This window comes from Heterodontus francisci, chromosome 36, assembly GCF_036365525.1.
Source record: "Heterodontus francisci isolate sHetFra1 chromosome 36, sHetFra1.hap1, whole genome shotgun sequence".
Taxonomy (NCBI): Eukaryota; Metazoa; Chordata; class Chondrichthyes; order Heterodontiformes; family Heterodontidae; genus Heterodontus; species Heterodontus francisci.
Window position 1 is genome coordinate 50,756,333 of NC_090406.1, and position 26,382 is coordinate 50,782,714.

At 46.0% G+C, this 26,382-nt stretch overlaps 1 protein-coding gene across 5 annotated transcripts in view; it reads left to right on the top strand.

Moving 5' to 3' along the window:
- The window catches only part of LOC137351813 (DNA-binding protein RFX2-like), a 149,316-nt gene that overhangs the window by 17,626 nt on the left and 105,308 nt on the right, over nt 1-26,382 (top strand). For 4 of the 5 annotated variants that reach the window (XM_068016671.1, XM_068016668.1, XM_068016669.1 and 1 more), the window contains exon 2: nt 17,504-17,628. In XM_068016671.1, the coding sequence (XP_067872772.1) occupies nt 17,512-17,628 (117 nt within the window). In that variant the 5' untranslated portion in view covers nt 17,504-17,511. Of the gene's footprint in view, nt 1-10,854; nt 10,919-17,503; nt 17,629-26,382 lie in introns of those variants that run through there. The other variant, XM_068016670.1, reaches the window with a different exon arrangement.

A 26,382-nucleotide genomic window follows, 5' to 3' on the forward strand; every position in this document is an offset into this window, starting at 1 on the left:
AGAGTTTTTCATGTTTATAACCATCAGAAGTAGCCCCAGCCTTAATCTGACCATTGAGAACTGCACTCAGTATTAGAGCACTTGGCCAACACGTGTGTATTGTAGCTTCCTTGCTGACACTACTGTCTAATTTCCTCTATTGCAGCAGGTGTTGGAGCCTCTTAATTTTACACAGGTCATATCTGCCATTAAAATAGCAGAAGGCAAATCTAATACTCATGTCGTGCATTCTGCAATAATTGGCTATTGTATTAAATTACCATATTTAAATCAGTCCAAATAATACTTTATAAAATAGTATTTTCAGCATGAATGTTTGTAAGTTTCTTCAAACATTTTTATGGCAGCCCTTGCCAAATTTTTCTAAACTTTAAGCTGTTTGTAGTTCTGTGGGGGTAGTTGACAATGCAGTCAGGACATTGTTCTGACAAAGTGGAATTAAAAATTATTAACTTTCTTTCTTTCTTTCTTTCTTTCTTTCCCCACCCCAGCCATGCTTCTATCCTATGAAAGCACTAAAACACTGTGGTTGCCAGGTTATACAATATGTTCGTACTTTAAACAAATGTGTTGGTAAAGTGCAGGTTCTGAGCAAGTCTCAACAAATAGGTTATTATGGGAGTGCTGTGTGCCCCTCACAGGTTTTTGTATGTGGTACCTATTAACAAAACATATAGATCAAATTGATTTTGGAGTCGTGCTTCCTTACATTGAGTATGTTTGCGACTTGCACATCTGAATTTTTAGGATAAGTTGTTCTAAAAATGCTCAGCTTAATTTTTGTAGCGAGATTGGAAGCTTTTTTTTTCAGTTAAAGTGAGCAAGAATCAAGAAATCGCAAGTACATTTGGCATAATTGGTGTAATATTAATAGATATTTGGTTGGAGTAGAGGCAGGATTTAGGGTATAGCATTGTTTGATTTTCAGAGTATTCATTGAGTTGCCTGGCAACTAGCTCCTGGAAACGGGAGTGGACTAGGTCTCCCATAGCAACTGCTATGATTTAGCAAACAATGTGAGCTAGTGCAAATATAGCCAGCGACTTTGGCTTGATTTTAATTGAACATCTGTATGTGTTTTTCTGTGATTAAATGGTGTTTGTTACACTTGTCAGTGATGGATGTGTGAGGGTAACCCCCATTAGAATATGTGGCAAGGTACAGTTTATAAGTATTCATCAACCAAATAACGGTGCCCATTGTACCAAATACTTAACTCCTGGTAAATAAGCACCAGACTTCTGAGTCCAAGGCTGTTATTTGATGTTTTGGTGCAGTTTATCTGGAACTGGATCAAAATATTAAACATCTATAGCATCACTTGCATTACAAAACTGATCTTGCTTCATCCCAGTTCACAAAAGGGCACTTACTCCTATCTTATCCTTTATTGACACCCATCATTAACACAGCCAGCTTTGCTTCACATTGCTCGTTCGCTGTGTCTCACTCATGGTAACCAGTCTCCCCAGTGGATAGTGTGCAATGCAAAGGAGGAATTGAGGTTGGCAGAAATGGGTCTGTTGTGGGTGGGGGGGGAATCAAAAGAGCTGAACTCATGAGGTGAGAGTGACTGCTGTTGACATCAAGGCAGCATTTGATCGAGTATGGCATCAAGGTACCCTAGCAAAACTGGAGTCAATGGGAATTGGGGAAAACTCCGCTGGTTGGAGTCGTACCTAGTACAAAGGAAGATGGTAGTGGTTGTTGGAGGTCAATCATCTCAACTCTAGGAGTTCCTCAGTGACCTTCAGTCAATCATAAAGCCAGAAGTGGGGATGTTTGCTAATGATTACAGTTTTCAGTTTCATTCATAACTCTTCAGATACTGAAGCAGTCTGTGCCAGCATGCAGCAAGTCCTGGACAGCGTTCAGCCTTGGGCTGATAAGTGGCAAGTAACATTCATGCCACACAAATGCTTGGAAATGAGCATCTCCTACAGGAGGGATTCTAGCCATCTACCCTTGGCATTCTTTGGCATTACTATCATGGAATCCCCCACAATCAACACCCTGGGGGTTACCATTGACCAGAAACCGAACTGGAGTCGCCATAAAAATACCATGGCGACAAGAGCAGGTCAGAGGCTAGGAATCCTGCGGTGACTAACTCACCTCCTGACTCCCCAAAGCCTGTCCACCATCTACAAGGCACAAGTCAGGAGTGTGATGGAATACTCTCCACTTGCCTGGATGGGTGCAGCTCCAAAAACATTCAAGAAGCTCAACACCATCCAGGACAATAAAAGCAAAATACTGCGGATGCTGGAAATCTGAAACAAAAACAAGAAATGCTGGATTCACTCAGCAGGTCTGGCAGCATCTGTGGAAAGAGAAGCAGAGTTAACGTTTCGGGTCAGTGACCCTTCTTCGGAAGGGTCCGAAGAAGGGTCACTGACCCGAAACGTTAACTCTGCTTCTCTTTCCACAGATGCTGCCAGACCTGCTGAGTGAATCCAGCATTTCTTGTTTTTGTACCATCCAGGACAAAGCAGCCTGCTTGATTGGCACCCCATCCACAAACATTCACTCCCTCCACCACCGATGCACAGTGGCAGCAGCGTGTACCATCTGCAAGATGCACTGCAGCAATGCACCAAGGCTCCTTAGACAGCACCTTCCAAAACCGCGACCTCTACCACCTAGAAGGGCTAGAGCATCGGATGCATGGGAACACCACCATGCAAGTTCCTCTCCAAGCCACACACCATCCTGACTTGGAACTCTATCGCTGTTCCTTCACTGTCGCGAGGTCAAGATCCTGGAACTCCCTTCCTAACAGCACTGAGAATGTACCTACCCCACATGGACTGCAGTGGTTCAAAAAGGCAGCTCGCCACCACCACCTCGAGGGCAGTTAGGGATGGGCAATAAATGCTGGCCTAGCAAACAACACCCACATCTCTTGAATGAATTTTAAAAAAACCGAATTTTATTTCATTAAGGGAGTGCTTTTTTTTAACCTACTTTTGACTCATCGCAGGAGTCTAAGATCTTGCTGCTTTTTAAAATCATGTCATGGATGTGACTAGCCTGAACACAAACCATGCTTCAATTGATGGCTTGCTGGGTAATGGTGCCACCCATTTCAGTGCAGATCAGGAGGTTCCAGGTTCTCTTGCCAGACTGCACTGAGTGAACTGAGATGTTATTAGTCACTACTCACTGGTGTAGCAGGCACTGGGAAAGGGCAGATCAGTGAACATTATTATTTCTGGTGGCTTGTCCTGAAAATGTCAATGGATGAGAACAGAGTCTGGCTCTATGACAGTCCTATGACAGTCCACATTGTATGTTCATTGACAGATTAATTCTTCTCATTATATAAAAAAAAAACCTATTGCCTGTCACCAGATCACTTCCACCCATCTAAACTGGATTACCAGAGATGAGTATACTGACCTACCACATTTCAAACATTTGCTTGTTGGAATGCCATCCTCTGGATGTTCCTCGGCATTGAGGAACTGTTCCTCGGCATTGAGGAACTGTTCCTCGGCATTGAGGAACTGTTCCTGTGCTGTAATTTTCTTCTTTTGTTCAGATAGAGGATCTGGATCGGCGCAGGCTTGGAGGGCCGAAGGGCCTGTTCCTGTGCTGTAATTTTCTTTTCTTTGTACTCTTTGAGTAGGTATTCAGCTGTACAGCTTGGATTTCAACCTGTCCTCTGCCAGCCCTATTGTAGGGAAGCTCCCACAGAACCTATATAACTGGTCCTGTGACTGGCAGGTCTTGTCTTGAGTGCTTTAGGTATACTTCATAGCCTAGCCTTCTGGGAACTTGTCTGTTTTTGCGTGCCTCAGCAAAGGAGTTAACCAATAAAAAGAAGGGAAAAGAGAATCTGTTTCTGGATGGAGAGAGAAGTGAGATGTGATGCTGGCAGATTTCTACTGAGCAGAATGTCGGGTGGACTCAGCATCGATAGCAATCAATGAGTTCATCGACAGTTGCTTGTATATTACATTGCAGTCTGTAGTACTATTGCAAGGGTGGACATCACTTTAGGTGGCAGAAGTTGGAACTGAATTAAAATTGACTTAAAAGTAAGGATAATTTTGAACATCATTGCTATTCGTGGAATTCCACTTTGGTTGCTTTAAACGATGACATTGCCGTCTTCATTTGCCCCTGTGTGCATTAACCTTTTCAGACTTTCTGGATGTTCCATCTTCTCCAGTTAGCAGTAATTTGAAGTTCCTCCTGTAGTGATACAATGACTGGGAGCAGTCATAATCTCTGGAGATGCTTGGATAAGAAACGTCAGTTTCTTTCAGGCTTCCAGTGACCAGGTTATGAATTCCATGGTTTTGTTCAAAGGTGATGTCAGCAGCAATCTGGGCTACTTCTGTAGCATTGCTAGGCACCTCTGCTGTGTTCCATGTTGTCTTGGAGGTGGAGTTGTTACCAGTGATTGATCATGTTATAAACTCTTCAACTCTTTGAGCTAAGTTTAGCAAAACAAGTGATCTCTACAGAAAGACCCTGGAGGTTTGTACAAGCAGCCGGAGTTAACGAACCATCTCTTTGTCAGCATCACCTGCAATGCTCCTGGGCTTGAACAGTCTTAACAAGCTATTGGAAAATCTACTGTGCCTAAATACTGAACTGCATCCTGAAATTACACAGTGTGCAAACTTGTATTTGTGTAGTTGAGTAAACCCTAACAAAATGTGGAGCGGAACCCCGAAGGCGGTCATGTCACCTTTGGCATGTTTCCGGGAGTTCCTGCAGCCATACTGGTGCAAAACGTCGTGCTCTGCACTCCTTTGGACCCCACCATGAAGGCTGAGAGGGGGGTTTTGATGCTTGGGCAACTCACAACCTCCATACATCCGCCCAGGCATGCGCCACGAAGAGGTCACTCCATAGCTGCCTCCATAGGCAGCAGTTACAGGTTATAAGTCCAGCTCAATTGGTGTAGAGATTGGGTGCCACGGGTTGCCTTTGTCAGTGGGAGAGGTCATCGCATCTCACTGGACAGCTACTGCCTGCCTCAAACTGAGCAGCCCCCGGTCAGTAAGGTTCTGTCCTGCCACAGTCCACCTGCTTCAATGGGTGCTTGGAGCTCCGGGTCATTGCCTGACAAGTGGACTGTAACACCGCACCAAACAGCACAACAAAGAAAGGAATGAAGGTACCAGCCCTTCGTTTTACAAGCTGGAACGTCAGAACTATGTGTCCTGGCTTGTCGGAAGAACTGCACAAATCAACGATTCTCGGAAGACCGCCATCATTAGCAACGAGCTCAGCAGACTCTATGTGGATGTTGCAGCACTTAAGGAGACGCGCCTCCCTGCAAGCGAATCTGAGAGCGACTACACCTCCTTCTGGCAGGGTAGGGATCCTGAAGAACCTTGACAGCATGGAGTGGGCTTTGCCATCAGAAACTCTTTGCTCAGCATGATAGAGCCACCCTCAAATGGCTCCGAACACATATTGTCCATCCGACTGCTCACGGCCTCTGGTCTAGTACACCTACTCAGCATCTATGCTCCAACACTCTGCTCCCCACCTGAAGCTAAAGACCAATTCTATGAGGAACTCTATAATATCATTAATAATATCCCCAATACCGAACACCTGTTCCTGCTGGGAGGTTTTAATGCCAGGGTTGGGGCTGACCATGACTCATGACCCTCCTGCCTTGGGCGCTATGGCTTTGGAAGGATGAATGAGAATGGACAGAGACTGCTTGAGTTGTGTACCTATCATAACCTCTGCATCACCAACTCGTTCTTTCACACTAAACCCTGTCGTCAGGTTTCTTGGAGGCACACAAGATCACGTCGTTGGCACCAGCTGGACCTCATCGTCACAAGGCGAGCCTCTTTAAACAGCGTTCAAATCACACGCAGCTTCCGCAGTGCGGACTGCGACACCGACCACTCCCTGGTGTGCAGCAAGGTTAGACTCAAACCAAAGAAGCTGCACCGCTCCAAGCAGAAGGGCCACCCACGCATCAACACTAGCAGAATTTCTTATCCACAGCTGTTATATCGGTTTCTATATTCACATGGAAAAAGCCCTTCAAAACACTCCCACAGGGGATGCGGAGATCAAGTGGGCCCACATCAGAGACGCCATCTATGACTCAGCAATGACCACCTATGGCAAACGTGTGAAGCAGAATGCAGACTGGTTTCAATCTCACTTTGAAGAGCTGGAACCTATCATAGCTGCTAAGCGCATTGCACTGAACTACAAGGAAGCCCCCAGCGAGTTAACATCCGTAGCACTTAAAGCAGCCAGAAGCGCTGCACAAAGAACCGCCAGGCGCTGTGCAAATGACTACTGGCAACACCTATGCAGTCATATTCAGCTGGCCTCTGACACCAGAAACATCAGAGGAATGTTTGATGGCATTAAGAAAGCTTTTGGGCCAACCATCAATAAGATTGACCCCCTCAAATCTAAATCAAGGGACACAATCACTGACCAACACAAGCAAATGGACTGCTGGGTTGAGCACTACCTGGAACTGTACTCCGGGAAAATGTCACTGAGACCGCCCTCAATGCAGCCCAGTCACTGCCAGTCATGGATGAGCTGGATGTACAGCCAACAAAATTGCAACTCAGTGATGCCATTGATTCTCTAGCCAGTGGAAAAGCCCCTGGGAAGGATGCCATTACCCCTGAAATAATCAAGAGTGCCAAGCCTGCTATAGTTTCAGCACTGCACGAACCGCTTTGCCTGTGCTGGGAAGAGGGAGCAGTACCACAGGACATGCGCGATGCCGATATCATCATCCTCTATAAGAACAAAGGTGACCGCGGTGACTGCAACAACTACTGTGGAATCTCCCTGCTCAGCATAGTGGGGAAAGTCTTCACTTGAGTCACTTTAAACAGGCTCCAGAAGCTGGCTGAGCATGTCTACCCTGAGGCACAGTGTGGCTTTTGAGCAAAGATCCACCATTGGCATGCTGTTCTCCATTCGTCAGACACAGGAGAAATGCCGTGAAGAACAGATGCCCGTCTACGTTGCTTTCATTGATCTCACCAAAGCCTTTGACCTCATCAGCAGACGTGGTCTCTTCAGACTACTAGAAAAGATCGGATGTCCACCAAAGCTACTAAGTATCATCACCTCGTGCTTTTCATATTGTCATGGAATAATTCAGCATAGTGGCACCTCATCAGACCCCTTTCCTATCCTGAGTGGCATGAAACAGGGCTGTGTTCTCACACCTACACTCTTTGGGATCTTCCTCTCCCTGCTGCTCTCGCGCGTTCAAGTCTTGAGAAGAAGGAATTTTCCTGTACACAAGATCAGGTGGCAGGTTGTTCAACCTTGCCCGTCTAAGAGCAAAGACCAAAGTACAGCAAGTCCTCATCAGGGAACTCCTCTTTGCTGACGATGCTGCATTAACCTCTCACAAGAGTGTCTGCAGAGACTCATCGACATGATTGCGGCTGCCTGCAGCGAATTTGGCCTTACATTCAGCCTCAAGAAAACGAACATCATGGGACAGGACATCAGAAATGCTCCATCCATCAATATTGGCGACCATGCTCTGGAAGTGGTTCAAGAATTCACCTAACTAGGCTCAACTATCACCAGTAACCTGTCTCTCGATGCAGAAATCAACAAGCGCATGGGAAAGGCTTCCACTGCTATGTCCAGACTGGCCAAGAGAGTGTAGGAAAACGGCGCACTGACACGGAACACAAAAGTCTGAATGTATCAAGCCTGTGTCCTCAGTACCTTGCTCTACGGCAGCAAGGCCTGGACAACGTATGTCAGCCAAGAGCGACGGCTCAACGCATTCCATCTTCGCTGCTTCCGGATAATCCTTGGCATCAGGTGGCAGGACCGTATCTCCAACAGAGAAGTCCTCGAGGCGGCCAACATCCCCAGCTTGTACACACTATTGTGTCAGCGGCGCTTGAGATGGCTTGGCCATGTGAGCTGCATGAAGGATGGCAGGATCCCCAAGGACACATTGTACAGCGAACTCGTCACTGGTATCAGACCCACTGGCCGTCCACGTCTCTGCTTTAAAGACGTCTGCAAACGGGACATGAAGTCCAGTGCCGTTGATCACTAGTCATGGGAGTCCGTTGCCAGCGATCGCCAGAGCTGGTGGGCAACCATAAAGGCGGGGCCAACTGTGAAACAGCCCTGACGACCAATTTTACCTGCAGCACCTGTGGAAGAGTCTGTCACTCTAGAATTGGCCTTTATAGCCACTCCAGGCACTGCTTCACAAACCACTGACCACCTCCAGGCGCATACCCATTGTCTCTTGAGACAAGGAGGCCAAAGAAGAATGTGGGTTCACGTTTGCATACTCTTTAACTACCCTCCAAAAAGCAGCTTGTAATCCACTCCAGCCATTAGCTTAAAAAGCTGACTTGTCAGTTTGTGCATCCATGTCTCAGCTTGCAAGTAGTTGACAAAATCAGCCTTTTTCACTGAGATTGAAGATCATCAACAAGAACTAGATATTTGGAAGATGCAGCTGGAGGCTTAGTTGGAAGGAGGACTGAAAGCTGCTGGGACCAACTTTGTCTCTCGATGTTGGTCACACAGAAGCTTGAGGCAGAAAAGTGTTAAGATGAGCTGATAGTTCCTGATTATGGAATTTACATGTCTTCAAATTTTGCCCTCTAAAGAAGTTATAGATCAATGAAGCTGCTAAATCCAACTTCTAAAATCTTTATATTTTCCTCATAGGAACTTTCTGGCTCTTGCCTTGAATGAAGGTGAATTTTTCTTCAGGACTAGTTGTAACTAGTTTTTGACATGTGAATGCTTTCCAGTGTGAAAGTATTAACTGATTTTATTGAGCATTCCTATCACCGCATGTATGAATTGCCAAAGTTTGGAACAAGTGTTATTTGTATAAAAGTAAGTAGAAGTTCATCACTTCTACTGCACTGAGACTCTCATTTAGGATTTTACTAGTATTCTACTGTGATGCACGATGCTGATTGTTGCTTTGTGAGAGTCGCAGTGCCTGATTGTGTTCTCTAACATACCTGTTTCTGGTCTTGTTTGTGTGTGCATGGTTGAGGGCCCTTTGTCACTATGGAGTAACTGGGGAAAGGATCTGAAGAAAGTTGAGAAGTGGCGTTGATTAGATCATTGCTGCCTCCACACTGGAAGCAATCTGGTGGGTGTGAGAGTGTGCACAGATTTCAGCTGTTTTTTTGAACCTGAAAACCACTTCTGGGTGCACTGCATCCTTGTGTTCTGTAATGACTTTGTTTTAATTTTTGTTTCTAATCGAGAAAGCGGAATCCTTTCACAAGGTCAAAGTGCAACAAAGGCTGGACAATGCTGGTAGTTACTTCTTGCATTTGTTTCACATTTCTTGGCTATGTTAATAGATGATAGTGATTAAGTTCATACAAGTTTTATTTCATGTTCAGAATATCTAACCCTTCCTGGACAAATTATTTTTCGTGTTGAAAGTAGAATTTTGATAGACCACAAAATGGTGCCCCAGATCCTCACAGGAAATCAATCTTGCCCCTGCAGCACTCATCCGCTTTCAGTAATTTCAGAACTCCCTGTAGCTGCAAATTGGACTATTATGTATTTCATTCTTTCATGTACTTGGATTTTTTTCATGCAATAAAACTGATCAAAAGTTGGTTACTCCTCCTAGATAGGTCATCACCTGCCTACGTCCCATTGGACTTGTAGTGCAGGCTCTGATTTATTCAGGGCTGTCTGAATTATCATAATAGAGCCAGGGAGCACAATCTGCTCTTGTTTGGTGGGGTGGTGGGTAAATTCAAACAGTGATTCCTGACAACACAGCTGCCTGCTGATATCATCAGTGTGCCCCAAGCTGCGCACATGTGCAGCTGCATCTTGCCAGGACTAAGTGGCGCATGCCACCCGCTTGCTGACCACTTCCCTACCCCCCCTCCACCCCTCTCTTCTCCTCCTTCTTCCCCACCCCCAAACCATGCTCCAGCTGCTAGCTCCAGGCTGCACCCCTTCCCTCCTTTCGGTCGGTCAATCCTTGCTCCTCCTCACTCCACCACCCCCCAAACCAGCTGCAGGCCGTGCTGCTTCCCTTCTCTCGGTCGGTCACCCCCCACCCCCCCCAGCCACCAGCTCCAGGCTGCACCACCTCTCTTCTCTCGGCCACTCGCTCCCACGTTGCCCATCACCCCTTGTGGCCCGACTTGCTGCTTCAGGCAACGCCTGGTGACTGATGAAACGTGAGAGCGAGTGGCTGAGAGGAGGGAAGCGGCGCAGCTGATAACTAGCAGTTGTGGGGAGCGAGCGGCCGGCGAGCTGGGTGGCGCGAAGCAAGGAGCAATCAGCCGGGGGGGGTGGGGCGAGCAGTTGAGGGGGGGAAGCGGCCGGTGGGGGAGAAAGCGAGTTGCTGAGGGGGGAGAATGGCCAATGGGGCGGGAGCTAGTAGCTGCGTTCAGGTGAAATCAGTTCTGGTCAGTCATATAAACCAATCACGATAACAAATTGGCAGCATGTTTTATACACTGCCCGATTTTCTTTTCCATCGATCGGGGTGCCAGTTCACTATCTTTCAACAGAAATTCAATCATAAAATGCTTTTTGTATTTTAATAGGATTACTGGAATATTAAATGGATGACTATTACAGTTAATATATTACAACGATCAATAGTCGATCTCTCTGCACGAAAGCCACACTGTGCGAGTCGAAGAGACTTAGTAGTTGGCAGGAAAAAAGACAGAGGCGCAAGGGGAGAGCCAACTGTGCAACAGCCCCAACAAACAAATTTCTCTGCAGCACCTGTGGAAGAGCCTGTCACTCCAGAATTGGCCTTTATAGCCACTCCAGGCGCTGCTTCACAAACCACTGACCACCTCCAGGCGCGTATCCATTGTCTCTCGAGATAAGGAGGCCCAAAGACTTTATATTACAACGATATACTAATATATCACTGGGCTTCCATCCAACTTAATGGAAGGTTAGTTTGCTAGAACGATCTAGCATTTCCTGTGATAAATTGAGCAGCGTCATCTTGAATCCTGGCAACTGCCAAGATTCATTGCAAATGCTGACGTTCCAGTTGAAGGGCCTGCTCCACCTAGTGATTGTGTTGTCAGCAAATGCAGCCAAATTCAAAACTAATCTGCGGAAACAACATTTCAGTAAGCTTGTTGTCAATCTATAGAATGGATTCCCTCGAGAGCTGATGGCAACAGATAGTATTGATTCATTCAAATACAAATTAGAGTTTCAGAAAATAAAATTTTAGAGTACAGTATATAAGTAATTTCAGGCATGACGCCAGTGTAGCAGGCTGAGGAGGAACAAGTGACTTTGGACCTCCAGTTAAGAACATAATAGGATCAGGAGTAGATCATTTAGCCCTTCGAGCCTGGCCTATCCCCATATCTGTTAATTCTGTTCGTCCCCAAAGATCTATTGACATCTGTCTTGAATGTACTGAGGATCCATGGCTCTCCAGGGTGAAGTATTCTAAAGAGTAATAACCCTATGAGTGAAAAAATTGCTCCTTCTCCCAGTCCTAAATGACTGACCCCTATTCTGAGACTGGAATGACCCCTGCCAGGGGAAACATCATGTCAACACCTACCCTGTCAAACCCGTTAAGAATTTTATATGTTTAAATTAGATCATCTCACTCATCTTACTTCCAGGGAATATATGCCCAGTCTACACTCTCCCCTCATCCCAGCAACTAGTATAGTGAACCTTTGTTGCACTCCCTCTGGGACAAGTATATCCTTCCTTAGTTGAGGCTTACTACTCTTAGGCATTGTCAGCTTTGATCTGATACTATCTTAGCTGTTGCTTGTCTACCATTAAATCTTGCAATGTAATTTCTCAATCTACCTTCGCCAACTCGCCCCTCATATCCGTGTAGTTGTCTTTTAGGTTTAAGACCCTAGTTTTGGACTTAAATAACTTTCAAACTCACTGCGGCACAGTGGCGCAGTGGTTGGCACCGCAGCCTCACAGCTCCAGCAACCCGGGTTCAATTCTGGGTACTGCTTGTGTGGAGTTTGCAAGTTCTCCGTGTCTGCGTGGGTTTTCTCCGGGTGCTCCGGTTTCCTCCCACATGCCAAAGACTTGCAGGTTGATAGGTAAATTGGCCATTAGCAATTGCCCCTAGTACAGGTAGGTGGTAGGGAAATATAGGGACGGGTGGGGATGTGGTAGGAATTTGGAATTAGTGTAGGATAAATGGGTGGTTGATGGTCGGCACAGACTCGGTGGGCCGAAGGGCCTGTTTCAGTGCTGTATCTCTAATCTAATCTAATCTAAAACTCATTTCCATGCTATTAGTACAAATTTGGTTTGTGCAGTCCATATGCAGATTAAAGTCCCATGATTACTGTACTACCCTTACTACATGCATCTCTAACTTCCTAATTAATACTCTGCCCTATGCTACAACTACTGTTAGGGGGCCTATAAACAAGTCCCACCAATGTTTCTTAGCTCCACGCAAACTGATACTGCATCTTGATTTTCTGAGCAGAGATCCTTTTTACTCTCTTTATCCCATTCTTCATTATCAGGTCTACCCTTCCTCCTTTTCAATGTTGCCCATCTCTTCTAAAGGTTAAAAATCCTGGAATGTTTAGTTCCCAACCTTTATTCGCTTTGCAACCACATCTCCCATAATTGTCATTAGATCAAACCTATTAATTTCTATCTGCGATTAATTCATCTAACTTGTTGCAGAAGCTTCACGTATTTAGAAACGGTGCCTTTAGCTTTGACTTTTTTTCGTATTTTCCCTAACATCACCGTAGTCACTAATGCCCGATTACCTTTCTTACTTTCGCTACCCATTCTGCTTATTTTTACCCAAAATGCTGCTCTGCCCTAGAGCCCTGACGTTTCCTTTGCTGCTTTTGAATTTACTCTTTTAGGTTAAAGCACTGTCTACTGTCCTAGTAATTTGCTTTCCAGGACATGGTTTAAGTGGAGTCCGTTCCACCCAAACAATACTATCTCTTTTCCCACTGCTGGTGGCAGTGGCCCATGAAGCAAAGCCCCTGCCTCCCAAACCAGTCCTTCAGCCAGTTGATGTGTAGCTGAGGTAAAAATCCAGAAATGTATTACTTTGAGGTTCTGCATTTTAATTTGGACCCTAGCTCCTCAAACAACGGCAGTCGCACATCATTCCTAGTTCTACCTATGTTGTTGGTTCCTACGTGGACCATGACAATTGGATTCACTCCTGCCCTGTCTCAATGCCCCATTCCAAGTTCTTCTGTAGCTGCGAGGAGATGTCTTTAACTCTGGTATTGGGCAGGCAATACAACCTTCTGAACTCCCGATTGAGACTGCAGAGAACTGTGTCTATCCCCTTGACTATACTCTTCCCCTATTACTACCGCATTGCTTTTCACACTCCCCACTTGAATGGCATCCTCACCATGATAGTCACCAAACAGGCCCTTCGGCCCACTGCGTCCATGCCGACCATAATGCCTATCTATACTGATCCCACCTGCCTGCATTAATTCCATATCCCTCTATGCCTTGCTCATTCAAGTACCTGTCCAGGTGCCTCTTAAATGTTGCTACTGTTCCTGCCTCCACCACCTCCTCTGGCAGCTCAATCCCACTATTCTTTGTGTGAACAATTTACCCCTGTGATTCCCTTTAAACCTCCTCCCTCTCACCTTAAATCTATGCCCCTCATAATTTTATATACCTCCATCATGCCCCCTCTCAGCCTCCTTCGCTTCAGGGAAAACAGACCCAGCCTATCCAATCTCTCTCTTTTTACTGAAGCCCTCCAAACCAGGCAACATCCTTGTGAATCTTTTCTGCACCCTCTCTAGCTTAATCACTTCTTTCCTGTAGTGCGGCGACCAGAACTGCACACAGTATTCCAAATGCGGCCTAACCAACGTTATATACAACTGTAACATGGCGTCCCAACTCTTGTACTCAATGCCTTGGCTGATGAAGGCAAGCATGCCTTACACCGCCTTCACCGCCCTGTCAGCCTGTGTTGCCACTTTCAGGGAACTATGTACTTGCACCCCAAGGTGTCTCTGCTCAACAACACGTCCCAGGGCCCTGCCATTCAATGTATATGTCCTGCCCTGGTTTAACTTCCCAAAATGCATCACTTCGCACTTTAGATTAGAGATACAGCACTGAAACAGGCCCTTCGGCCCACCGAGTCTGTGCCGAACATCAACCACCCATTTATACTAATCCTACACTAATCCCATATTCCTACCAAACATCCCCACCTGTCCCTATATTTCCCTACCACCTACCTATACTAGTGACAATTTATAATGGCCAATTTACCTACCAACCTGCAAGTCTTTTGGCTTGTGGGAGAAAACCGGAGCACCCGGAGAAAACCCACGCAGACACGGGGAGAACTTGCAAACTCCACACAGGCAGTACCCGGAATCGAACCCGGGTCCCTGGAGCTGTGAGGCTGCGGTGCTAACCACTGTGCCGCCCTTGTCTGCATTAAACTCCATTTGCCAATCCCTTGCCCACTTTCCCATTTGATCTATATCCTGTTGTAACTTTAGACAACCTACTTCACTGTCCACTATACCACCAATTTTGGTGTCATCTGCAAACTTACTAATCATGCCCCCTACATTCTTATCCAAGTCATTAATATATATGACAAACAACAGAGGGCCCAGCACCGAACCCTGCGACACACCACTGGTCACCGGCCTCCAATCTGAAAAACAGCCCTCCACTACCACCCTCTGCCTCCTATCACCAAGCCAATTTTCTATTCAATTGGCTAGCTCACCCTGGATCCCATGTGTTCGAACTTTCTGGACCAGCCTACCGTGCGGGACCTTGTCCAAGACCTTGCTAATGTCCATGTAGACAACGTCCACTGCCCTGCCCTCGTCAATCCTCTTGGTCACCTCCTCAAAAAACTCAATCAAATTCGTGAGACATGATTTCCCATGCACAAAGCCATGCTGACTATCCCTGATCAGACCTTGCCTTTCCAAATGCATATAAATCCCGTGTCTCAGAATCCCTTCCAATAAGTTTCCCACCACTGATGTAAGGCTCACCGGCCTGTAGTTCCCTGGCTTATCCCTGCTGCCCTTCTTAAATAAAGGCACAACATTAGCTATCCTCCAGTCTTCCGGTACCTCAGCCGTGGCTAACGATGATGCAAAAATCTCTACCAGGGCCCCAGCAATCTCCTCCCTTGCTTCCCATAGCATCGTAGGATACACCTGGTCAGGCCCTGGGGATTTATCCACCTGAATGCACTTCAAAACCTCCAACACCACCTCCTTTGTAATGTTGATATGTTCCAGGATATCGCTGTTCCCTCCCTTGAACTCACTAACTTCCGTGATCTTCTCCACGGTAAATACAGACGAAAAGTATTCATTTAAGACCTCGCCCATTTCCCATGACTCCACACATAGATTACCACACTGATCCTTAAGGGGACCTACTCTCCCCCTAGCTACCCTTTCACTCTTAATATACTGTAGAATCTTTTAGGATTCTCCTTTATCCTATCTGCCAGGGGAATCTCATGGCCCCTTTTCGCCCTCCTAATTATCTTAAATGTACTCCTACATCCCTTATACACCTCTAGGGACTCGCTTGATCCCAGCTGCCTATGCCTGACATATGCCTCCTTCTTTGTCCTGAACAGACCCTCAATATCCCTCGTCAACCAAGCTTCCCTAAACTTGCCAGCTTTGCCCTTCAATCTAACAGGAACATGCCGGCCCTGAACTTTTCCCATCTCTCTCTCTCTCTTTTAAAAGCCTCCCACTTGCCAGATGTCCCTTTACCTGTAAACAGCCTCTCCCATTCAACTTTTGAGAGTTCCTGTCTGATGCCATCGAAATTAGCCTTCCCCCAATTTAGGATTTCAACCTGAGGATGAGTCCTATCCTTTTCCATAACTATCTTGAAGCTAATAGAGTTATGGTCACTGGTCCCAAAGTGCTCCCCCACTGACACATCAACCACCTGCCCATCCTCATTTCCTAAGAGGAGGTAGAGTGTAGCCCCTTCTCTAGTAGGGCCAGCCACATACTGCTTCAGAAAACTATCCTGGACACACTTAACACATTCTTCCCCATCTGATCACTTAGCACTAAGCATGATGCTGTGGTCAGTTTGCCCATCCACCCTGCAGTCCTTGTTTACATCCACAAAGGGAGCATATATACCTCGTACCTGTTGGACAAAGTGAAGAGCTGATGCTCCTCCATAACTGAATCCTGATGGTGTCTGACTGTCAGTCACACCCTCTTGTCCCTAACCATTGACCAACTTGAGCTCTATTTAACCTAAGGGGTGTGACTGCCTCCTGGATGGAACTGTTTGGGTAACTCTCCCTCTCTCTGATGCCCCGCAATGTCTCAATGTCTGTAGCTTGGGCTCCAGCTCAGCAACTCTGAGCCAAGGTTTCTTGAGCTGCAGACACTTGCCGCAGATAGATTGAGCGGGATTTCAGTGCTCTCCACAAACTCCCACAAGCTGCAGTTATGACACACCACCTTCCCTGCCATGTCTACCTGACCTTATTTTTATATTTGATTTAGTTGATTAATTCCTAATTGAATTATTTTTAGTTATTGGTTTATCTAGTTTTACTAATATTGTAATTTAGTGTCCCAGCTTAGAGATAAAAGAAAAAACTTATCAGCCATGGGAGAGAAAAAAAATAAAAAGCAGCACCTTGTTTCCTCCTTTGCACCAAATTCCTAACTTAAGCAACTTAACAAAACACTCTTTCACAACCACTCTAAGCTTCACACTTCCAAAGCGCTCCACCACTGGGGGTTTTCCTCACCACATGTCTGAGTCTGTTGTCGACTAATTAAACTAATTGGAGGAGATAGGTTGCTCTTCTGAGTCAACAACTCCATTATTGTATCATGTGACTATCAGGGCAGTAGAAGGTGAACTTGATTAACATTGGGTTTTTTCATCTGGCAATTCCTACGTTTCCAGAGTCATGTCAGCTTTAGCAGGTTTTTTTGGAGTTTATAACTCGTGGATGTCATACCTCAGTAATGGAGTGTCAGCCTTGAGGGAGTGTATTCCAAATACAGTGACCCTATTTTGAGTAAGTGCACTGGCGTTCTCCGCTGTGTCCTGGCAAATATTTATCCCTCAACCAACGTGAGAAAACCGATTTATCCAATAATTTTTCTCATTTCTGATGTGTCACCTTTTTGTGCAAATTGGCTGGTGTGTTGCTCTACGTTACAAGTCACATTACAAAAGTGACCACATTTCAAAAACTATTCATTGGCTGTGAAGTCCTTTTATGAGGTTGTGAAAGACACTGTATAAATCAAGTTATTTTATTAAGCTTTGAAATAAAATTTTATTTTCTGTAAAACCGAAATCGAAGTTGAAATCATGATAAAAGCTACAATCTCTATTTAATGTTTTGTTATTGCACTGAATTAGTCTCTGTCCAATAGCTTACCACAGATCTCAGCAGTTCTGTGCCACCACTGCATGTATTGTCTGTTACAACATCTGCAGTATTTGTCAAGCTAATGAATTGTTTGTCTTTTCATAGAAATTAGCATGCAGAGTTCAGAGGGTGCATCCGACTCAGCATCGACTGTGACCCTGCGGACATCCGCTGCCGGTCCGCCATCTGTGCAGGCTGCTGTGGTACAGCAAGTCGCAGCACCACAACAGGTGTGTATCTAGAGCACTGACATCACTGAGACCCAGGAAAGCCAATATTGTATTTGGATTTATGAACGTAGAGTCTCTACAGGATCGTTAATATCTATTTAATTATCCTTCAAATCTTTCTATGCTATCTAGTTTCCGACATGGTCCATTCCACCTGTACTGTGACGTAGCTAAATCTATATTGTCTTTGGCTCCAATGGCAGTAAAGTCGTTAAAATTGTACACGTTAGTCGATGTCTTGCACTGGTCCATCTTGAATGCCACTGATCATTCATCCAACCAACCTTCCAAACTATTCCCATTGCTTTTGTATTTGACTTGTCTGTTCCCTTTTATTTGAAACTAGCCCCTTAATTTAGTGTTAACGGCTGGCGCACCCCTTTTGTTCCTCACCCCGCTTCTTCCCAGTACTATCCTTAAACTTATAAAATTCTTACAGCGCATGTCAGGGTGGATGTAGATAGGATGTTTCCCCTGGCTGGTGCATCGAGAACCAGGGGACATAGTCTCAGAATAAGGGGTAGACCATTTAAAACTGAGGAGGAGGAATTTCTTTAGTCAGAGGGTGGTGAATCTTTGGAATTCTCTTCCCCTCAGAGCTGTGGAAGCTTGATCATTGAGCATGTTCTAGACAGAAATCGATAGATTTCCACATACCAGTGACCCCAAGGAATATGGGGATAGTTCAGCAGAGGCGTTGAGGTAAATGATCAGCCATGATCTAATTGGCGGAACAGGGTCGACAGGCTGAATGACCTACTCCAGCTCCTATGTTCCTGTGTACCCCAGTAGTGATCACTAGTTGTACTATAATCACGATTGATATTTGCTTTCTCTGGTTAATCAGTGTATAATCGTCTCCGAGGCTTATTTCTGTCCTATGCCTTCCAATCTTAGGGACTTCTTGTTGAAACTTAAATACACAACATCCATAGGAGTCCTCAAGACCACAAGGACTCCAGGAAGCTTGTTCCCTAAAACAGCCTTATCTGAAACTTTCTTTTCTTTTGGTACTTCCCACTGTACCTCCTAAGAATCCAGCTTCATGCTGAGAAGGCAACCGATGCTCTCCTTCACAGACTAGATTTAATTTGCTATCTCTTGGTTTCCCCCCCTCCACCTCGTCTTTGCCCTCCTTTACTGTGAATATCTTGAGCTATTGAAAATAAAATCCTAAATTTTCACCACTTCACTTCCTGATATCACTTTTTTCCCCCAAACTTTGACAACTTTTTTTCATTTTCAGTGTTCTAACGAGCCACATAACTAAGGGCATAGAGAGGGTTTTAAACTAAGTAGTGGGGGCAAGGGATCCAATTTGGGAAAACTCAGACAAATTTTCAAGGCTGTGAAGTTTATCATTGGTGTATCGATAACTAATGACCTAAAAGATAAGACTGCAGCATTTACAACCATCTTCAGCCAGAAGTGCCGAGTTGATGATCCAGCTCGATCTCCCCCTGACATCCCCAGCATCACAGATGCCACACTTCAGCCAATTCGATTCATTCTGCGTGATATCTAACGACTGAAGGCACTGGATACTGCAAAGGCTATGGGCCCTGACTCTATTCCGGCAATATTACTGAAGATCTGTGCTCCAGAATGGCCGCGCCCCTAGCCAAGGTGTTCCAGTACAGCTACAACATTGGCATCTACCTGCCAATGTGGCTGCACAGTGGCGCAGTGGTTAGCACCGCTAACTCCCAATCATTAGTAAAGTGATGGAAGGTTTCGTCGACAGCGCTATCAAGCGGCACTTGCTCAGTAATAATCTGCTCTGTGCCACTCAGTTTGGGTTTGGCCAGGGCCACTTAGCTCCTGACCTCATTACAGCCTTGGTTCAAATGTGGACAAAAGAGCTGAACTCATGAGGTGAGAGTGACAGCCCTTGACGTCAAGGCAGTATTTGACAGAAAGGCAGTATTTGACAGAGTATGACATCAAGGAGCTTGCGCAAAACTGGAGACAGTGGGAATCGGGGAAAACTATCCACTGGTTGGAGTCATACCTAGCACAAAGGAAGATGATTGTGGTCGTTGGAGGTCAATCATCTCAGCTCCAGGACATAATTGCAGGAGTTCCTTAGGATAGTATCCTCGACCTAACCATCGTCAGCTGCTTCAATCATAAGGTCAGAAATGGGGATGTTTGCTGATTGCATAATGTTCAGCACCATTCGCAGCTCCTCAAATTCTGAAGCAGTCCGTATAGAAATGCATCAAAACCTGGACAATATATGGACTTGGGCTGATAAGTGGCAAGTAACATTCGTGCCACACAAGTGCCAGACAATGACCATCTCCAATGAGAGAATCTAACCATCTCTCCTTGACATTCAATGTCTTTACCATCGCTGAATCCCCCACTATCAACATCCTAGGGGTTACCATTGACCAGAAACTGAACTGGAGTAGCCATATAATTACTGTGGCTACAAGAGCAGGTCAGAGGCTAGGAGTCCTGCAGCGAGTAACTCACCACCTGACTTCCCAATGTCTGTCCACCATCTACAAGGCACAAGTCACTTGCCTGGATCAGTGCAGCTCCAACAACACTCAAGAAGCTCGACACCATCCAGGACAGAGCAGCCTCCTTAATTGGGACCCCATCTACAGACATTCACTCTCTCCATCACCAATGCGCAGTGGCAGCAGTGTGTACCATCTACAAGATGCACTGCAGCAACGCATCAAGGCTCCTTAGACAGCACCTTCCAAACCAGTGACCTTTACCACCCAGAAGGACAAGGGCAACAGATGCATGTGAACACCATCACTTGCAAGTTCCCCACCAAGCCACACACTCTAATTGCCGTTCCTTCAGTGGCACTGGGTCAAATATCTGGAACTCCCTTCCTAACAGCACTGAGAGTGTATTTACACCACACAGACTGCAGCGGTTCAAGAAGGCAGCTCACCACCACCTTCTCGAGGGCAATTTGGGATGGGCAATAAATGCTGGCCTAGCCAGCGACACCCAAATGAATGAATGAAAAAAAAATCATATGACTTTTTATTTCATGGGATGAGCATCACTGATGAGGGCAGCATTTATTGGCCATCCATAATTACCCTTGCAGGTGGTAATGAGCCGCCTTCTTGAACTGCAGCAGTCCATGTGGGGTAGGTACACCCACAGTGCTGTTAGGAAGGAAGTTCCAGGTATTTGACCCAGTGCCACTGAAGGTACAGCAATTATAGTGTGTGGCTTGGAGGGGAACTGGCAGGTGGTGGTGGTCCCATGCATCTGCTGCCCTTGTCCTTCGAGGTGGTGGAGGTTGCGGATTTGGCAGGTGCTGTTGAAGGAGGCTTGGTGCATGGCTGCAGTGCATCTTTTATATGGTACAGACTCCTGCCATTGTGCATCTGTGGTGGAGGGAGTGAATGTTTTAGATGGTGAATGGAGTGCCAATCAAGTAGGCAACTTTGCCTTGGATGGTGTCGAGCTTCTTAAATGTTGTTGGAGCTGCACTCATCAAGGCAAGTTAAAATTATTCCACCGCTCCTGATTCTTACCTTGTAGGCGATGAACAGGTTTTGGGAAATCGGGTGAGTTAGTCACTGCAGAATTCCCAGCCTCAGACCTGCGCATGTGGTTCACAGTATCTATATGGCTAGTCCAGTTAAATTTCTGGTCAATGGTAACCCTCAGGATGTTGATGGTGGGGGATTCAACAATGGTCATGCTGTTGAACAGTAAGGGGAGATGGTTGGATTCTCTCTTGTTGGAGTTGGTCATTGCCTGGACTTGTGTGGTGTGTATGTTACTTATCGCATCAACTCAAGCTTCGATTTTGTCCAGGTCTTGCTGCATGTGGACATAGACTGTTTCCATATCTGAATCGTTGCAAATGGTACTGAACACTGCAATCATTGAAAATCCCCACTCGTGATCTTATGATGGCGGGATGGTCATTGATAAAGCAGCTGAAGATGGTTGGGCTGAGAACACTACACTGATGAATTCTTGCAGCGATGTCCTGGGACTGAGATGATTAGCCTCTGACAACTACAACCATCTTCTGTGTTTGGTATGACCCCTACTGGTGGTGTTTTCCCCTTGATTCCCATTGACTTCAATTTTGCTCAGGCTCCTTGATGCCATATTGGGTCAAATACTGCCTTGATGTCAAGGGTAGCCACTCTCCTCACGTCAGGAATTCAGCTCTTTTTTTTTTGTCCATATTTGGACCACGGCTGTAATGAGGTCTGGAGCCAACTGGCCCTGGCGGAACGCATCAGTGAGCAGGTTATTGCGGTATATGTGCCCCTTGATTATCATTGGCTGTCCCTTGAAGGCGAGGATAATTGTCTTCTGTGAGTCCAAAGATGGCTGATGAAGCTGATTCGTGATTAAGATAGGGATCACGACCACATGGTAGACTGAGCTTAGTTTCAGTTTTGATGTCACGATTTTCAAATACTCGCTTCCTCAGGTGGTCCAAGACTGCACCAACAGATTTCAGGCGATTGTGGATTTCATTTTCACTGTCAGCCTTCCGTGAAAGATAACTTCCAAGATATTGGAAGTGTTCCACATTTTCCAGGCACTCACCATGAATCCACGGTCTAAACACTGGCACCTGATCGATTACATCATCGTCAGTGTCCGGAATCGCAAAGCTGTTCGCACCATCAGAGCAAGGCAGGAGTTGATGATTGCTGGACCGATCACCGGCTTATTCGTTCAATCATGTCCATCAAACTGTCTCCCAAATGACTGATGCAACAGAAGAGATGTCAATGAAAGATCAACTTCCAAGTTCTGAAGGATCAAATCAAAAGAGACCGATTTAACAATGCCTCAGGGAAAAACTTCCGAACTTCAGTCAAGAACAGAAGAAGAGTGTCCACAGTGCTTGGGATCCTGAAGTCCATATCAATGCCTGCAAAGATACACTTGGATTTTCTGTCGGGAAACATTAGGAATGGTTTGATGAAAGATCAGGACATCAATGAACTGATCGCAAGCGCAAGATTTTCTGTGCCTGGCAAAATGACCCAAACTCAAAGCATAAGAAACTGGTTTACCACCAAGCAAAGACAGAGGTACAAAGGAAAACCTACAACATGAAAAGATGGTGGTGGACAGACAAGGCAAAGGAAATTCAGCATCTTGCTGACATGAATGATATTTGTGGCTTCTTCACTGTTCCAAAGACCACTTACGGCCCAAGTACTCAGACCAGCTCCTTTGAGGCCTAAGGATGGGGAGGTCTGATGAAGGAAAGGGAAGCCTCTTGATCGTACTGTCGCGACACCTTCCCATCACTTCACTGATTGATGAGGCACTCATTGGCTGGATTGGATTCATCCTGCTTTTTGTGGACAGGACATGCCTGGGTAATTTTCTACATTGTTGGGTAGATGACAGTGTTGCAGCTGTACTGGAACAGCTTGAATAGGAGTGCAGCTAGTTTCGGAGCACAAGTTTTCAGTACTACAGCCAAGATTTTGTTAGGGTCCCTAGCATTTGCTGTATCCAGTGTCTTCAGTCATTTTTTGATATCACATGGAGTGAATTGAATTGGCTGAATACTGGCTTCTGTGATGGTGGGGACCTTTTGGAGGACGCCGGGATCGATCATCCACTTGGCACTTCTGACTGAAGATGTTTGCAAATGCTTCAGCCTTGTCGTCTTTTTGTACTGATGTGCTGGGTTCTCCCATCATTGAGAATGGTGATGTTTGTGGAGCCTCCTCCTCCGGTTAGTTATTTAATTGTCCTCCACTGTTCATGATGATGTGGCAGGACGGCAGTGCTTAGATCTGACCAATTGGTTGTGGGATCGCTTAGCTCTGTCTATTGCATGGTCCTTCGCTGTTTGGCATGCATGTAGTCCTGTGTTGTAGCTTCACTAGGTTGGTTCCTCGTTTTTGGTTATGCCTTGTGCTGCTCCTGGCCTGCACTCCCGCTCTCCTCGTTGAACCATAGTTCGTTTTGATGGTAATGGGGGAGAGAGAGGGATATGTCGGACCATGAGGTTACGCATTGTGTTTAAATACAGTTCTGGTGCTGCTGAGGGTCCACAGTGCTTCATGGATGCCCAGTTTTGAGTTGCCAGATCTGTTCTGACTCTATCCCACTTAGCATGGTGGATGGTATCCTCCGTATGAAGATGGGACTTCGTCTCAACATGGACTCTGTGGTGGTCACTCCTACAAATACTGTCATGGACAGATGCATTTGTGGCAGATAGATTGGTGAGGATGAGGTGAAGCAGGTTTTTCCCTCTTGTTTCAGTCGCCATCTGCTGCAGGCCCAGTCTGGAGGTCTCTCCTTCAGGGCTCATCCAGTTGAGTCCTTAGTGGTGCTACAGAGTCATTCTTGGTGATGGACATTGCATTTCCCCACCCAGAGGATGTTCTGCTTCCTTGTTATTCTCGGTGCTTTTTCTAAATGGTGTTCAACATGGAAGAATACTGATTCATCAGCTGAGGGAGGGCAGTAAGTGGTAATCAGCAGGAGGTTTCCTTGCCCATGTTTGATCTGATGCCATGAGACTTCATTGGGTCTGGAGTCGATATTGAGGACTCCCAGGGCAACACTCTCCTGACTATACCAATGTGCCACCACCTCTGGTGGGTTTCTCCAGCTGGTTGGACAGGACATACCCAGGGATGGTGGCGGAGACTGGGATATTGTAAGGTATGATTTGGTGAGTATAACTGTCAGGCTGTTGCTTGACTAGTCTGCGTGACAGCTCTCCCAATTTCGGCGCAAGCCGCCAGACGTTAGCAAGGAGGACTTTGCTGAACCGACAGGGCTGGGTTTGCCTTTGTCGTTTCCGGTACCTAGGTCGATGCAGGGTTGTCCGTCCTGTTTTTATTCTCAGTTCTTCTGTAGCGGTATGATACAACTGAGTGGCTTGCTAGGCCATTTGAGAGGGCAGTTAAGAGTCAGCTACATTGTTGTGGGTCTGGAGTCACATGTAGGCCAGACTGGGGAAGGACAGCAGATTTCCTTCCCTAAAGGCTATTAGCGAACCAGATGGGTTTTTACGACAGTCCAGTAGTTTCAGTGTCCTCAGTACCTTGCTCTACGGCAGCGAGGCCTGGACAACGTATGCCAGCCAAGAGCGACGTCTCAATTCATTCCATCTTCGCTGCCTTCGGAGAATACTTGGCATCAGGTGGCAGGACTATATCTCCAACACAGAAGTCCTTGAAGCGGCCAACATCCCCAGCTTATACACACTACTGAGTCAGCGGCGCTTGAGATGGCTTGGCCATGTGAGCCGCATGGAAGATGGCAGGATCCCCAAAGACACATTGTACAGCGAGCTCGCCACTGGTATCAGACCCACCGGCCGTCCATGGCTCCGTTATAAAGACGTCTGCAAACGCGACATGAAATCGTGTGACATTGATCACAAGTCGTGGGAGTCAGTTGCCAGCATTCGCCAGAGCTGGCGGGCAGCCATAAAGACAGGGCTAAATTGTGGCGAGTCGAAGAGACTTAGTAGTTGGCAGGAAAAAAGACAGAGGCGCAAGGGGAGAGCCAACTGTGCAACAGCCCCAACAAACAAATTTCTCTGCAGCACCTGTGGAAGAGCCTGTCACTCCAGAATTGGCCTTTATAGCCACTCCAGGCGCTGCTTCACAAACCACTGACCACCTCCAGGCGCGTATCCATTGTCTCTCGAGATAAGGAGGCCCAAAAGAAAGAAAGAAGAAAAGAGTAGTTTCATGGTCACCATCACTAGGATTAACATTTAATTCTAGATTTATTAATTAATTGAATTTAAATTCCAGCCACTGCCCTGGTGGGATTTGAACTGTTGTTTTCAGAGCATCTGGATTACTAGTCCAGTAACATTCCCACTATGCCAGTGTCCCCATTGTAGGGCTGAATGTGTGTTTTTGTACATTCCAAGATGTGGCCTCTATGCTTTGTACTGTGTATCTTTTTTCTCTTGGGTCTCAGACATTGTGAATCTGAGAAGGGTGTATTCTCTAGAGTTAACTATCCTTTTATAAAAAAAAACTTGTGTCTCATTTCTGATCATCCAGTAATAGCCTGTCGCACTCTTGGGTGTGTGTTGAGGTTTTTAACAATATAACCGTGCATAAATCACTGGTGAGGCTATACTTGGAATACTGTGTACAATTTGGAAATACTTTTTCACTTGGAAGATTGAGAAAAGTGTGATGTGGATATTTCTAGGACTTGGAACTCTGAATTCTGCAGTCAGACTTGGAGGGGCAGGAGGATGAGGGGAAATGATTGAGGTGAGACATGATTTGAATCTGAGAGAAGAATAATATAGATGCAAGCAGGCTTTCTGATTTGGAGAGAGGGCAGAGTCCCAGGAGCCACTCCTTGATGCGTCAGTGGATAAGTACAGTGTGTAGTGTAGCACTGAGCCATTCAGGCAGGTTTGGCCTCAGTCTGATTAAACCAGAGCAGCAGCAGGAGGGCACCTATTCTTGATCTCGAGCCAATGAACATTGTTGGAAATTGCGAGTGACATCTGAGGACAGGATCGGGCTTCAGAGAGATCCCCTCTCAGCCGAATAGCCTGCAGAGAAAACGCTGTCCGGGTTCAGGCATGAGAAACAGCACTTTTGCAAATCACGGGAGGTGGGGAGCGGTGGGCTACTAAAGTTCACGGACAGTTTCCTAGTGTAAATCATATTCAGAGGGAAAACGGAGAAAATTGGTGTGCTATTTTAAATAAATAAACAGGAGGGTATAAGGCCATAATGGTTTAGAAGGATACAGTAGTGTCATGATTATTACTGGACTCTC